General features: G+C 45.8%; 1 protein-coding gene across 2 annotated transcripts; it reads right to left on the reverse strand.

Moving 5' to 3' along the window:
• Positions 1-211: 211 nt before the first annotated feature.
• LOC308469442 (uncharacterized protein) lies at positions 212-15,573 on the reverse strand. 2 transcript variants are annotated; one of them, XM_080991917.1, is made up of 8 exons: positions 15,453-15,573; positions 11,469-11,655; positions 11,221-11,347; positions 9,837-9,919; positions 7,633-7,759; positions 5,704-5,786; positions 4,646-4,772; positions 212-3,724 (listed from the first exon to the last, which is right to left on the reverse strand). In XM_080991917.1, the coding sequence occupies exons 2-8, from the start codon at positions 11,559-11,561 to the stop codon at positions 2,124-2,126; spliced, it is 2,241 nt and encodes a 746-aa protein (XP_080848043.1). In that variant the 5' UTR covers positions 11,562-11,655; positions 15,453-15,573; the 3' UTR covers positions 212-2,123. The 2 variants fall into 2 exon arrangements, with proteins under 2 accessions (XP_080848043.1, XP_080848044.1); XM_080991918.1 differs by lacking the exons at positions 11,221-11,347; positions 15,453-15,573 and having other exon boundaries at positions 11,469-11,569.
• Positions 15,574-16,604: the final 1,031 nt, after the last annotated feature.

A 16,604-nucleotide genomic window follows, 5' to 3' on the forward strand; every position in this document is an offset into this window, starting at 1 on the left:
AGGGAACTGGGAAACATTAACAGATTCTGCGAAACGGTGCTCTTTTTAGAGAAATACAGCTTGTGTACGCTGATTTCTTTTATTTGTTAAGCATGGAGAACACACAGACCTGGCTGTTAACTTACAAAATTCTCAACACCAGTTCTCAGGGCACATCCTCTCCCTTGCGACTCTACTGAGTGAAACTCATGGAAAGAGAACAAACACTGAGTCGTGAGGAGTTGTTTTTATAATCTATAAAACACCTAGATTGTAGTAAAAAACACACCAACAGAAGACAAAGGAAAAAGCTCCCAACTACAACATGAGATGTTTCAACTCTCGCTATGTTTTTTGATATTCGGGCTGTGCACACAAATCTCTGTTTGTGTGGTCTTGGTTTTTTTGATATCTGCACGTGTGCACCTTTAACATTTCTTCCTAACGCATTTACAAAAACAAATGGGATGTTAATCACAGAGTTTTGCAAGGCAAGAAACACTTAACGGAGAATATCCACCACCAAGCCCAATATTTACACTGAGACACCTGTGTGCATAGAAAAATATTCAATCAAACAGATGGAGGGGCTGTGTGTTCATCTTCCATTTGAAGCCTGGAAATAACTCTGGCAGGGGTCTCAATTTTTTTTATGCCTTTAGGTACCTCTGGGATTTAGAGATAGGGGCATCAGTGTTATCATATAATAGTGGCTCTGGGGCATGTCGTCATTCAACAAAAGGCTTCCTTGCTCAAAATGAAAATCTCTAAGCCAGAAATGGACCATCTCCAACTTGCATGATTACTGAATGAGACACATTTCCTTTTAACAAACAGCCATTAAGTTAAAGGTCCCTTAGCTGCAAACCAACCCTTAAAATCACAGATCCAGCGCCGATCAACACCACCACTGACAGAGACATTGCTTATAATACAGTGGTTGTTCCAGGGAGAGACCCCCCTATAATGATAATCTGGTTCCATACTGATCCATGTCTCAGATCCCCATTGTTGGTCTATGACAGTGCTGGCAAGCACCGGATCTGTGACTTTTGCGTGTGGAGAAAGTGGGCAGAGAGGAAGAAAGCGCCCAGCTGCAGATACATAGAAAACACGTACAGCAAAAGACCACCACCCACATTTAGACGCTGTGCATTTTTGTGGGGTAAAGATCTGATCCAGTAGAATTAAAACTCATCCTCCTTGTGGGTTTTTATGCAGCTTCCTTTCTGTTGGTACAGGAAGTTGTCTACTTCTTCTGCCTCATTATCTTTTTTGTATAAATTTTCATAATATGTTTCAAATTTTTGTATTATTACTTTTGGATCACCTATAATTTCCTCTCCTATTTTTATTCTATTTATTTGTCTTGGATTTTGCCTCTTTCTCAGTTGCCACGCCAGGTATTTTCCCGGTTTATTGGCAAACTCAAAATTATTTTGTTTCCACATTCCACTCCACTTCCAGTTCTATTTTGCACATATATTCTGTCTGTAGTAGCCTCATTTGTTTTTTAATTATATCATTATTTGGTTGTTTGATTTGCTCTTTTTCTTTTTTCCTTATTTCTTCCATTAATTTTGTTTTTTTTCCTTTTCGCTTTCCTTTTTTATTCTTATGCCTTGTTTTATGAAACATCCCCTGATCACTGCTTTACCAGCATCCCAGAGTGCCCTTACGTCATCAACTTGATTTTTATTCAATTCAAAGTATTCTTTTAATGCATTTTTAGCTAGAGACTGTGTTGATGGCTATGCTCTGTCTTCCTTTTTTGTCTTCCCCCTTTCCCCTCCTCCCAATACGCAGACACCTGAGCAGACATGGGAGCCTTGGTTATATCATCCTCCAGATAGTGAGCCCCCCCAACATGTCCCAAAATCCGTTACCAGGAGGCAACGCATTTTGGAAATGCCCTTGGGCAGATCCTTTGGCCAGCGCCGACCACACATAGGAGCTGAATGCTCCCACATGGAAGCATCACTACGTGCTCAGGAGAGGAAGGATGGATGGGGAGGGCAGAGGGGAGCAGCAGTGATTTCACATTTTGTATTAGAAAAGGAGCAAAGCTAAAAGAAAATGCTTCAGTTCCCTTGCTGTCATTGTTCAGGATAGGTACAGTATGTTGCTCCCTGCTTAGCATTCATTTATACAGTGCATGTCCGATGTGGGTCCTCACAATCAAACTCCTGTTTCACGTGGGATACAAGATTTTGCTGCATATTCAAATCGCTTCTGTGAGTTCTCTGATGATACGTGAGGTTTATCTTATTATTGTAGTTATTTCCACACTCTAAGCACTTATACGATTTCACCGCCGTGTGAGTTCTTTGATGCAAATTCAGACCGGACCGTCTAGTGAAGCTTTTTCCACACTCGGGGCATTGATATGGCTTCTCGCCGCTGTGACTTCTCTGATGCAGATTAAGGCTTGATCTTCTCGTGAAGCCGTTTCCACATTCCAAGCAGGTATACGGTTTCTGCCCTGTATGAGCTGTCTGGTGAGCAGAGAGGCCTATCTTCTGCGTGAAGCCCTTTCCGCATTCCAAGCATTTGTACGGCTTCTCCCCAGTGTGAGTCCTTCGGTGAAAAGTGAGCCTGCTCTTCTCTTTAAAGCTCTTTCCGCATTCGAGGCACTGATATGGTTTCTCTCCTGTGTGGATTCTCTGATGAGAAGTTAGGGTGCATCGGTGACTGAAGCTCTTCCCACATTCCATGCACTGATATGGCTTCTCCCCTGTGTGGATTCTCTGATGATACGTGAGGCTCCCCTTATGGCTGAAGCTCTTTCCACACTCTAAGCACCGATATGGTTTCTCCCCTGTATGAGTTGTTTGATGAGCAGCGAGGCCTATCTTCCACGTAAAGCCCTTTCCACATTCCAGGCATTTATATGGTTTCTCCACCCTGTGGATTCTCTGATGAGAAGTCAGGGTGCAACGTTGACTGAAGCTCTTCCCACATTCCACGCACTGATATGGTTTCTCCCCTGTGTGAGTCGTTTGATGATAAGTGAAACTTATCTTATGCGTGAAACTCTTCCCACATTCCAGACACTCAAACGGTTTCTCCCCTGTGTGGATTCTCTGATGAGAAGTAAGGCTACAACGTTGGCTGAAGCTCTTTCCACATTCCACACACTGATACGGCTTCTCACCCGTGTGGATTCTCTGGTGCAAAGTAAGGTTTGTGCTTCTAATGAAACTTTTCCCACATTCCAAGCACTGATATGGCTTCTCCCCTGTGTGGATTCTTTGATGCAAAGTGAGGTTTGAACTTCTGATGAAGCTCTTCCCGCATTCCAAGCACTGGTATGGTTTTTCCCCTGTATGAATTCTTTGGTGGAAAGTTAGGTGTATCTTCTGGCTGAAGCCCTTTCCACATTCCAAGCACTTATATGGCTTCTCCCCTGTATGAATTCTTTTATGAGTAGTAAGATACATCTTCTGACTGAATGTCTTTCCGCATTCTCTGCACTGATATGGTTTCTCCCCAGTGTGGATTTGGCAATGGGCTTCACATTCCAATTTCGGATACACACAGTATTTATCCTTTTCCTCTTCCTCTTCCTCTTCTTCTTCTATGATCACAATTTCAGGGTAGCCACTGCCCTGAGTAGCAGAGGATATATTCCACCTGTTCTGATCTGCTTCAGTCTTCTTTCTCAGTTGTTCCTCATTTTTATGTGTGTCCCTTCCTGCCGACATCCAACATACGTCTCCCGTATTCCTGGCTTCCCATTTGTGGCCTGCAGTAAGACATGAAGTCATCATCATCATCATCATCATCAATTTTATTTATACCCCACCCTCCCTAGCCAAGACCGGGCTCAGGGCGGCTAGCACCAAGTATAAAAACAATTGATTAAAATACAACTTAAAAACAAGATTAAAATACAACATTAAAATGCAGCCTCATTTCAGTAGAAACTCAAATCAAAAAACTTTTTGGGGATGAAAACGTCAAATCTCCACCAAGGCCAACTATCCAGACTGGTCCTACATGGGCCAGAAAAAAGCCAGGGAAGTCCCCAATTAGGAGTTCCATCACAGAAGGAAAAAGGAAAAGAGGGGGAGGGAATCAAGTTGATTCCAAGCCAAAGGCCAGGCGGAGCAACTCTGTCTTACAGGCCCTGCGGAAAGAAATCAGATCCTGCAGGGCCCCGGTCTCATGAGACAGAGCGTTCCACCAGGCCGGAGCCAGTGTTGAAAAGGCCCTGGCTCTGGTTGAGGCTAATCTGACTTCCTTAGAGCCCGGAACCTCTAGGGTGTTGCTATTTATGGACCTTAAGGTCCTCCGTGGGGCATACCGGGAGAGGCGGTCCCATAGGTACGAGGGTCCTAGGCCGTGAAGGGCTTTAAAGGTCAAAAGCAGCACCTTAAATCTGACCCTGTACTCCACCGGGAGCCAGTGCAACTGGTAAAGCACTGGGTGAATATGCTCCCATGGCAGGGACCCCGTGAGGGGCCTCGCTGCAGCATTCTGCACCCACTGGAGTTTCTGGGACAGCTTCAAGGGCAGCCCCGTGTAGAGCAAATTACAGTAGTCAAGCCTGTATATATAAAAGCATTTATAAACCACTTCATATTTTCAAAAGATTCCAATTTAGATGGGCTGCCCGTCAGTTACACATTTTACCATCTCTTGACTGGCCTTAAGAAAGTCTTACTGAGAGAGGTGACGAGGCGATAATTCTCCTCCATGACATCCCTATGAAGAGCTCTCTGGTCAGGATCCAGGAGAGCCCACTCCTCCTCAGTGAAATACACAGACACAGCCTCAAAGGACCACGGACCCTGAAAGAGAAGGAAACATTTGTGTCTTGACAGAAATTAAGAGCGTCTGCTAGCAAAACCCAGAAGTCTCATCAGGGGAGAACGGCTGTGTATTATCCCACAGAAGTTAAACCTTCTGAGGAGGCCTTCACAGCCTTTCTCTCTCCCTCTCTCTCTCTTAACTTATACTTTTCAGGTTTAATAATAATAATAATAATAATAATATACATTTCACTAATTTTACAATCATTTCGACATTTCAAAGCTTGACTTCCTTCCCCCTCTTTCTCATAGCTCTCAACTTTTCCCTTTTCTTGCGAGGAATCCTATTCGGAATAAGGGAATTTCCCTTAAAAAAAGGGAAACATTGACAGCTATGCTCTTTCTGCAGTTCCTTAAATTTATTTTTAATATCTTCTGCATATCCCAATTAACTTAATTTGCTCATTTATTAATCTACTTTAAATATATACTGCAGGTTATTACAATAATCCTGCCAATGTTCTTATCTGTTTGCAATTTATCTGTAAATGTTCAATAAACCATTTCCATTCTTTTATATAAAGAAGTTTGTTATCTCGATTTTTTATTCTTCCGGTAAGTTTTGCCATTTCCACATATTCCTTAAGTTTTTGTATCCATTCTTCCTTTGCTGGGACTTCTTTCCATATTGGGGGCAAGTAACATTCTTGCCGCTGTAGCAGCACAAATAAATAAATTTCTATACAGTTTAGGTCGTTCTGTCTCTATAATTCCCAAAAGTAAAGCTTATGGGTGTTTTTATTTTATTTTTTATGACCGTTATTTTAAACATCCTTTTCAATTCATTATAGATCACTGCCTTTCTCTTGGGCAGCTCTGACAGAAGCAAAGATGAGGAGAGAATTTCCATCCGGACCAGGGAGATGAGAAGGCTCCTCCTTCTCCCCAATGATTCTTCCCTGATCCATACCTGATCGTTTGCAACAGCAACTGCTTCCCCTCCAGCGCGAGGAAGGGACGGCTGAGGGGGTCTTGCCAGCATCATCCTGTCACCTGTGAGAGACAAAGATAGTAGGGAAGACATCATCTCTCCAAGGTTTCAAGCTGGGGTCTTTCTGAGCCCTACCTGAAGACGGCCAAGATTGAACCGGAGACCTTCTGCAGGCAAAACTGATGCTCTGCCGCTTGGGCGAAAGCCCTTCTCAATGGAGCGACAACATCTACAGTGGTGAAACATTTGCACACTGCGGGGGTCAGGTTGGATTGCTATGAAGAATTATGAAAAATGGAGCACGCCATTGTGCCAGCGATGAAAGCATTGCTTTGACTGGGCTGGATTCATTGACAATAATTTCTGATTGAATCCCACAAGCCTCTGCACCTCTGTCATTTTCTTTCTCTCTGCCTGACAGTCACGTATAAGCATTCTTAAACACGGACTGGTTGCTTCACCAGGCATCCTGAGCCATAAAGATAGTAGGTTACTTTGATGTAGATTTGTTAATCTTTAGGTAGATCTTAAGGGCGAGGATGTGGGTGGCGCTGTGGGTTAGACCACAGAGCCTAGGACTTGCCAATCAGAAGGTCGGCAGTTTGAATCCCCGTGACGGGGTGAGCTCTCGTTGCTTGGTCCCAGCTCCTGCCAACCTAGCAGTTCGAAAGCACGTCAAAGTGCAAGTAGATAAATAGGTACCACTCCGGCGGGAAGGTAAACAGCGTTTCCGTGCGCTGCTCTGGTTCGCCAGAAGCGGCTTAGTCATGCTGGCCACATGACCCAGAAGCTGTACGCCGACTCACTCGGCCAACAAAGCAAGATGAGCGCTGCAACCCCAGAGTCAGTCACGACTGAACCTAATGGTCAGGGGTCCCTTTAACTTTACCTTTAAGGGCCAGGAAGAGAGTTCACAAGGAGATGGTAAGTACTATTTTTCATTGCCATCCTTCATCTCCTGTTTACTGTTGTTTATGACCTCCGGGGGTACTAAATGCATTCCTCCTTGATTCCTATTTTATTTACTCCGAACCATGTATGCATGCTCAAGTAGGAAATAGTTTCTTTGTAGTTAAAAGGATTTCTCTGATCTAACTTTGTCCCACGTGGGGATGTTTTTGAAATGCTCAGAGGACATCTGATTGGTTCTTACAAGCACTGTGTTATAAGTTCTTTTGTTAATAAAAGGGGCCTGGGCCAGGGTGTGACAGATTATTATTGGCAACTCCTCCCAGAGTCTTGCTGGTCAAGCCTCGTGTGTATTTTATTAATCAGGGTCCAATCCTTCCTTGCTTTGGGAACGCAACACACACCAGAAGTTTTGGGGAGGAAAAAAAAAATTTGCAAATGCCGCCGACCGAAATATGCATTTCCACCAGCTACAAGGATGGCAACACGTCCTCGTATACAAGAAGTGTCCTGTCGACATGTAAAAATAATAATAATTCATGGACGTAATGAGGAATAGAATAGAATCATAGAATCGGAAGGGACCATGAGGGTCACTCACGGAGGGACATAATAATTATTATTCCTTTGGTTTATTTTCCACCCTTCTTCCCCAAGAGAGCCATAGGTGGCAAACATGTCAATAAAAATATCCTTAAAAACATTGCAAAGCTAGTTAAGAACAATCACATGCACTTTAAATAACTACCATCATCCACTAAGGAAATGTTTTTCAACCTTGGTTCTGCCAAGATTGATGGACTACAACCCCCATCATCCCCAGCTATCTTAGATGGGCTGGTCAGGGATGGTGGGAGTTGTAGTCCAACATTTGGGGATCCAAGGTTGAAGAAGACTGCACTAGGGAAAGGATCCAAAGCGAGGTCCAAATGCAATAGAAGCCCTACAACCATTTACACAAACACAACCAGTGAAAGAGCTGAAGACACAACGTCTTACCGAGACAGGCGACGAGAAGATAATTCTCCTCCATGACTTCTCTGTGCAGAGCTCTCTGGTCAGAATCCAGCAGAGCCCATTCCTCTGCTGTGAAATACACTGCCACGTCCTCAAAATAAATTTGGGCCTGAAAAGAAAAGGAAAACATTGGCCCTTTCGCAGACAATGTCACAATTCTCTACTTGCAAAATCCAGAAGACTCAACAAGGAAAAGTGGCTGAAGTTTACAGCATGTTATTCCCTGAAGGAGAACTATTTGAAAATGATTTACAGGTGGTGTTTGACTCTGAGTAGGCATGCGCGGGTGGCGGATGGGATGCGGGTGGCGCTGTGGTCTAAACCACAGAGCCTAGGGCTTGCTCATCAGAAGGTCTGCGGTTCGAATCCCCGCGACAGGGTGAGCTCCCTTTGCTTGGTCCCTGCTCCTGCCAACCTAGCAGTTCAAAAGCATGCCAGCACAAGTAGATAAATAGGTACCGCTCTGGCGGGAAGGAAAACGGCGTTTCCATGCGCTGCTCTGGTTCGCCAGAAGCGGCTTAGTCATGCTGGCCACATGACCCGGAAGCTGGCTGCGGAAAACGCTGGCTCCCTCGGCCTGTAGAGTGAGATGAGCGCCGCAACCCCAGAGCCATCCGTGACTGGACTTAACGGTCAGAGGTCCTTTACCTTTACCTTTAGACATGCTAAGATGTATAATATTGAATCAGATAAGCGAGATGCAAAGAGGTAGCGGGAACGTCGTTTCATATGTGGTGGACATGTAAAAGGTTATAGGGAATTGGGAAATAATTTATAATGAATTGAAAAAAACGTTTAAAAGCACTTCCCCCAAAAAATCAGAGTCCTTTCTGTTGGGGATAATTCAAATGGAAATGCCCAGATGTCAAAAAAGGTTATTTAAGTATGCCACTACTGCAGACCATGTTTGGTTAGCCCCAAAATGGAAACGGAGCGAGGTCCCAGCCAAAGAAGAATGGCAACTTAAGCTGCCAAAATATGCGCAGCTCGCAGACGTAACACGTAGAATAAGAGAACTAGAAGAACATACGTTTAAAGAAGATTGGAAAATGTTTATTGAATATATGGGGGGGGGAATTGTGTACACTTGGAAACGTTGGCAACATTGAGATAAATTCAGCAGTGCAAATAAGTTTTGATGGAAGTAATAACGGAATACTGAATGCTTGAGTTTATATAAAATATGCAGGGATTTATGCTATGTAAAATGAACCATGGAAAGAGAGGAAGGGAAGTCATTGATATTTCAAGCTTGTTTAAATGAATCTTTTAAATTGTAAAACAGTAAATTTAATAAAAATGAGAGAGAGAGAGAGAGAGAGAGAGAGAGAGAGAGAAGTGTCTGGGTATTATTCTGCATGACTGTTCGAGTGGCATTCGCAGCCTCCTCGGTGGGCAGCCTAGAAAGAAGCGATGAGATTCCTGCATTGCAGGGGGGGTGGACTCGATCCGCGATCCAGTATCCCTGAAGGAGCGTTTCCACCCCCATCATTCAGCCCAGACACTGAGGCCCAGCTCTGAGGGCCTTTTGGTGGTTCCCTCCCTGTGAGAAGCCAAGTTACAGGGAACCAGGCAGAGGGCCTTCTCGGTGGTGGCACCCGACCTGTGGAACGCCCCCACCAGATGTCAAAGAGAACAACAACTACCAGCCTTTTAGAAGACATCTGAAGGCAGCCCTGTTCAGGGAAGCTTTTAATGTTTGATGCATTACAGTGGTACCTCGGGTTACATACGCTTCAGGTTACAGACTCCGCTAACCCAGAAATAGTACCTCGGGTTAAGAACTTTGCTTCAGGATGAGAACAGAAATCATGTGGTGGCGGTGCGGCGGCAGCAGGAGGCCCCATTAGCTAAAGTGGTGCTTCAGGTTAAGAACAGTTTCAGGTTAAGAACGGACCTCCGGAACAAATTAAGTACTTAACCTGAGGTACCACTTTACTGTATTTTAATATTTTGTTGGAAGCTGCCCAGAGTGGCTAGGGAGGCCCAGCCAGATGGGTGGGGTATAAATAATAAATTATTATTATTATTATTATTATTATTATTATTATTATTACCCTTGGGTCCCTTCCAACTCTAAGATGCTATGAATGTATAAGGAGGACAGATAATCGTTCAGATGCAGGGAGATGAGCAGAGGCACTTGGCTTCCTCTTGGCAGCCTTCCCGGGGATGCTTCCACCTACCTGAAATGTCGCTTGTACAGGTTCTTCCGCTCCCCCATGAAGAAAAAATGCCCAAGGAGTTGTTGCTGGCATTATTCCACCACCTGTGAGAGAGAAAGGTGACGGGAAGCCATCAGAGCAGACGTTAATCTCAGAGGCTGCATGACAAATTTCTCTTTTCTTTTAATTTAAAGCATTCTTTGGAAATTTCTAGGTCCGCGTTGACATCACAAAACAACACACCTGCCCTATGTATCTTGAACGTCCCTTTGCATTATGCATTAGTTGTGCAAAACTACAGCTTATCCCATTTTTCCTCTTGTGGAGAAATCCAAGGGGTCGCAAAGGAACGCCTTTCTGAGCTGGGGAAAAGTCTGAAAACCAGCATGCGGCCGTGCCCCATTTCGGGAAAACATCAAATGCATCTCACAGATTTTACGGCGGGGCGGTCAACTTCTCATGGGCCGCAAGAGAACTCTGACGTAGAATAAGGGGGCCACACACTTAATTAGATTTCCATATTGAAGATTGAAGCGTTCGCAATAGATTTAATATTATACAGTCATACCTCAGGTTACGTCCGCTTCATGTTACGTTCTTTCAGGTTACATCCTGCGGCGACCCAGAAGTACTGAAAAGGGTTACTTCCGGGTTTCGCCACTCGCACATGCGCAGAAGTGCAAAATGACGTCACGTGCATGTGAGGAAGCGGCGAATCGCAACCCGCGGGTTGAACTCTTTTTATGTTGCGAACGGGCCTCTGGAACAGATCCCGTTCGCAACCAGAGGTACCACTGTATATGTAATATTTAACACACAGTTAATAGATTTACTGGGTGGGACGCGGGTGGCGCTGTGGGTTAAACCTCAGCGCCTAGGACTTGCCGATTGCATGGTCGGCGGTTTGAATCCCCGCGGCGGGATGCGCTCCCGCTGCTCGGTCCCAGCGCCTGCCAACCTAGCAGTTCGAAAGCACCCCCGGGTGCAAGTAGATAAATAGGGACCGCTTACTAGCGGGAAGGTAAACGGCGTTTCCGTGTGCGGCTCTAGCTCGCCAGAGTAGCTTCGTCACGCTGGCCACGTGACCCGGAAGTGTCTGCGGACAGCGCTGGCTCCCGGCCTCTAGAGTGAGATGAGCGCACAACCCTAAAGTCTGTCAAGACTGGCCCGTACGGGCAGGGGTACCTTTACCTTTACCTTTAATAGATTTACTAATTTAAAAAGTTTAATACGCAAATAAATTATGGGCTTTCGTTAACAGCGTGTGACACAAAAAATGAAATTTAAAGGCTTTAGGATTTTTTTTTCATGAACGTTGATGAGACCCTGCCAAAAGAGGCCTCCTGGGCCAGACCTACCCTGATTTCTTGCATGATCAATAAAAAATGATCAATTTAAAACTTACCCAGTGAGGTGTCACCTAAGTCACTCTCTGGCACAGACTGCCTGTGTAGGTGACTGTCTCTGGCCTCTGAGGGAAGCTTCCCTACTCTGTGGAAATCTGTGGCCACTTCTGCAAACAGATCCTGGAGCTGAAACAGCAATGAACGGTGAGGATTATGAGGAAAGTAAGGACAGAGGCAAAGGTCTCTGTGGTTTGGCACATTCCTCCTTGCGGGACTTTCGGAAAGAGTTCAGCAATTTTGCGCTCACCTGCTGCTCTGCCTGACTCAGGAGGAAACTTTTAGTCAAGGCCCCCATTTGGGAACTGGACTCTGCTCCACATACTCTGACCCAGTTCTCCATCTCCGCTGAAGGACAGCCAGGAACTGCTCCAAAATCACCAGGTCCAGGATCTGATTTTTCATGTGTTGCCCCGACTTGCAGACAGTGTATTAAGCTGTTGAAACCAACATTACTAATGAAGGTGTGTTTTCGCTCTCGTTGGGAACATTTTTAACGGTTTCAAGTAGATCAAAGTAACATCGCTTTGCTGCATCCGAGTTCAGGTAGGCTGCTGCTGTATATGGAGGCTCCATTTCCCACACAACTGATCCCATTGCCCATTCGCTACATCCTTGCATCTCACTAACTGGGACCCTTTGTCCATATCCTATTATTAGACAGGCACAATGCCTAGAGGAAAACACAACACGCCTCCATCCACCTGTGCTTCGATATTATATTCAGGCACAACACAGGCTATTCAATTTCATTTTAAAATGTGTTCAAAAAATCAGGTGTAAAAAACAACAACCATCAAATCATACAAAACACCAGCAACTGGTTGGCCACTGTGAGAACAGGATTCTGGACCAGATGACACCATTGGCCTGTTCCCGCAATGTCCTTTTTTATTAACAAAAACATAAACCTTCATCACAACCAAGTCAGGTGCCAAATCCCTCATGCAAAGTCTGGATCAGGACCACCTCTAGATTCCCCTCCCCCCTTTCCATAGCTGTCAACCTTCCCCTTTTCTTGCGAGGAATCCTATTCGGAATAAGGGAATTTCCCTTAAAAAAAGGAAATGTTGACAGCTATGCTCCCTTCCTTTGACCATATTTATTTGCAAAGGGAGAAACTCTCCACATCTGCTTCCAGGTTGCAGTTCACAAAACTTTAACTAGACACGTTGGTGGTTTGGCCCCAGCCAAGGAAAACCGGATCAGGATTCCTGCATTGCAAGGGCTTGAACAAGATGACCTTGGGTGTACCGGCGGGGTATAAATAATAATTTATTATTGCAGTGGTACCTCAGGTTACAAATGCTTCAGGTTACAGACTCCGCTAACCCAGAAATAGTACCTCAGGTTAAAAACTTTACCTCAGGATGAGAACAGAAATTGCGAGGCAGCGGCGGGAGGCCCCATTAGCTAAAGTGGTGCTTCAGGTTAAGAACAGTTTCAGGTTAAGAATGGACCTCTGGAATGAATTAAGTTCTTAACCCGAGGTACCACTGTATTATGATGATTCTATTAAAAAGCTCCCAGTTTCCAGCTGTTGGAACCATAACCCCACTTGCAAAACTCCAAATCTCCAGCCTCTGTCTTGGGGGTGTGGGTGGGTGGGTGTGTGGGTGGGTGGGTGTAGAGATATCAGGAGTCCCAAATCTCCTGTCAGCTGGAGAGAAATACTTTTCTTCTCCTGTCAGCAGCATCTTCTCTCTCTCTCTCTCTCTCTCTCTGTGTGTGTGTGTGTGTGTTGGGGCATCTGTTTGCCTCAAGAAGCAATGGAGTGCGCATCCGGGGGTGAAGTCAAATCACAGCACTGAAGTGACCTCCCCAGGGTGCAGGCTTGTGTCTGGAGGTCTGGAAAGCAGAGTGAGACGTTTGGCACCATTTTGGCTGCAGGAGTTCACCGAATGGCAAAGTTAGAAAGGGCACCAATGGTCATCTACTGACTGTGCCCCCAAATACCCCAGTAATAAGATCATTAAGTTTGCAGATGATACAACGGTGTTTGGTTTAATCACAGCTGGAGAGGAGAGGCAGCCTATAGGAAGGAAGTTGAGCAGTTGGGGGAGTGGTGCGGGGAAAACAACTTACTCCTTAAGGAAAACAAAGAGATTATTGTGGACTTTAGGAAATGTAAATTGAATATTCAGCCACTTATTATTGAGGGGAAGTGCGTGCAACAGGTGGTGTTTCGATTTCTGGGAATGGAGTTGAGAGATGACCTAACCTGGGGAGAAAACAGCAAAGACCTGATGAAGAGAGCACAGCAGAGGTTATATTTTCTGAGAAGCCTCCGCAAAAACAATCTCTCAAAGGACCTGTTGATGGCATTTTTCCATTGTACTGTGGAGAGTGTATTAACTTATGGTCTCTGTGTGTGGTTTGGGAGCTGCACGGTCAGGGAAAAACAATGCTGTCCAGGGTTGTAAAGACTGCGGAGAGAATAACTGGGTGCACTCTTCCCACCATGGATCAAATCTATGCTTCCAGGTGTCATAAGAAAGCTGCAGAGATAGTGCAGGATAGTGCGCACCCCAGAAATGATCTCTTTCAGCTTCTGCCTTCTGGAAGAAGGTACAGGGTTATTAAGACTAGGACTAGCCGCCTGAGAAACAGTTTCTATCCAAATGCGATTTTGGTTTTAAACGCAGTGTAAGGTGGTCTCTATGGGAGAATATTGTATTTAATTATGGGGTATCAGAGTTTTTAGGGGGCTAACCAGGCTGGGATAGCAGGCTTGTTGGTTTTTGAATGTCTGATGTAGATTTTTTGAATTTCGTTGCTCTGTATGGGACAAGGACAATAAAGATTATCGTATCATATCTAGCCCAACCCTATGCAATGCAGTTGCTGGAACGAGACACGCAAGACACCATCCAACTGCCTTACGGACTCCCCTCCACATTTGTGGAGAGTTTAAGCAGAGGTTGGACGGTCGTCTGTTGTGCATGAGCGACCTGAGCTTCCTGCATTGCAGGGGGTTAGGCTAGATGACCCTATACGGGCCTAGGACCCTCGTACCTACGGGACCGCCTCTCCTGGTATGTCCCATGGAGGACCTTACGGTCTTCAAATAAAAACATCTTGGAGGTCCCAGGCCACAGGGAGGTTAGGCTGGCCTCAACCAGAGCCAGGGCTTCTTCGGCTGTGGCCCCGATCTGGTGGAACGCTCTGTCCCAAGAGACTAGGGCCCTGCGGGACTTGACATCTTTCCTCAGGGCCTGCAAGACAGAGCTGTTCCGCCTGGCCTTTGGCCAAGGCACAGTCTGACCCCCTCCTTCGGCAATCCTCATAGAACTCTAGCCCAATGGTTGCCATTAATTTGACTCTGAATTGATTTTAGAATGAATTGATTGTGACTGTGTTACTTTTACTGCTGTTAGCCGCTCTGAGCCATACCTGTCAACTTTTCCCTTTTCTTGCGAGGAATCCTATTCGGAATAAGGGAATGTCCCTTTAAAAAAGGGGAAAGTTGCCAGCTATGCTCTGAGCCCGGCTTCGGCTGGGGAGGGTGGGATATAAATAAATTATTATTATTATTATTATTATTATTATTATTATTATGACCTACGGGTCCCTCACATCTCTACATTTCCATGACCGAAGGTCCCCTCCATGTGCGTCTTGCAAACTGTGTTACTTTTACTGCTGTTAGCCACTCTGAGCCATAGCTGTCAACTCTTCCCTGTTCTTGCAAGGAATTCTATTCGGAATAAGGAAATTTCCCTTAAAAAAAGGGAAAAGTTGGCAGCTATGCTCTGAGCCCAGCTTCGCCTGGGGAGGGCGGGATATAAATGAAAATTTTATTATTTTTATTATTATTATTATTATTATTATTATTATTATGACCCACGGGTCTCTCCCATCTCTGCATTTCCATGACCGAAGGTCCCCTGCGTGTGCATCTTGCAAAGTCTGCAAGTTCCCCCCGCCTCGCAGAAAAAAAGCAAAGGACCCTCTTCTCCTGGCTTTGCAGAGCGGAGGCAGGGAAGGCAAAGAAAGCCAGCGGCGCTCCCTGGGATCTCTAGTTCAGAAACGGATCTTGCCAAGTAGATCACGGGGCGAAAGGGGGCGAGGGTCTCGCTTCCTTCCAGTTGCACCCTAGCAATCGGTTGATACCCCCAACCCCAAATTGCAACCCCATCCCAGGGAGGGTGGGTCTCCTAGCATCCTCCTGCCTGCGGCCCAGGGGATCCCCTCCAGCCCAGTGCACAAAGGGGTCGGGGGTGGGGTGTCTCACCGGATCCGGCCTCGGATGCAGCGCCGGGAGGGGGCACCGGGGGGGGGGGTGCAGATCAGCCGCTTCCCTCCACGTGAGGAGCCAGGCAGGAAAAGGACTGGGAGACGGAGGGAAACTCCTCCCCCGATGGCTTTCCTCTCTAGCAACGGGAGCTCCGTTCATCTTAACCCTTGGAAAATCGAGCAGCAAAAACACACACACACAAATCCCCTCTATTAATATTAATATTAATATTATTATTAGTATTAGGCAGAAACATGCATGGGAGACATTAACAAGGGGGAAATGGAAAGGGAGCTGGCCGTGCAATCAGACTCTCCGGGTCCTGGGTTCGAATCCTGCATTTGCAGCGGGTTGGGCTAGATGACCGCTGGCGACCCCTTCCCACTCTGCCAGCCTGTGATTCTGTGAAGTTGCATCTCCCCCTCCTTCTCTGGCGCAGAGAGAAATGATCAGAGCTCTTCGGAGAAACAAAGCGACATTTGGTGGGTGGGATCGGGCTAGCTAGGAAGAGAAGGAGGCGGAGAGGAGGGGGACTTGATTTATTTGGGGCTGGGGGAGAGGAGAAAGGGACCAAAAACAAACACCCCACACACTTTTGAGGCTTGGGGGTTTCCCCCTGCAGTTCAAACGCAAAGTGGGGCCCAAAGTGCATCTTGCGACCTCCTTGCAAGGCCCCCAAAGTCTCTCTTCCCCCTCTTGTTTCTGCCGGATTATAGATGCCCCTCTACTGCTTTGATCGATGGAACTGCCACCGTTAGTGGTGCCACGTGGTACCTGTAAAAAATCGGTCTTTTATTGGCGTGGCGGCAGCTAGACTTTGGAACTCGCTGCCTCTTGAATCCACAGGGATGGGGGTTCGATCTGGGGCGGGGAGGGTCCCTGGCATTTGCCTCCCGTGCGATGGAAATCAGCGGCAGGGGGAAACTCAGGAGGAGGAGGAAAATGTGGCTTCCTTTCCCAGCTCTGCAATTTTTAGATCGGTGGAATAACCTTTAGAAGGCATCGGAAAGTAGCCCTGTGAAGGTTTCTTTTTTTAAAAAAAAAATGTGCAATGTTATATTACGTATTTTTTATATATAATAATTTTTCTTAGTTTTCGATTACAGTCCAATAATTGTTCTTGTTTAGTCGAGTCCGACTCTTCGTGAC

This window comes from Podarcis pityusensis (assembly GCF_964106645.2).
Source record: "Podarcis pityusensis genome assembly, chromosome: 2".
In the NCBI taxonomy this organism is placed as follows: Eukaryota; Metazoa; Chordata; class Lepidosauria; order Squamata; family Lacertidae; genus Podarcis; species Podarcis pityusensis.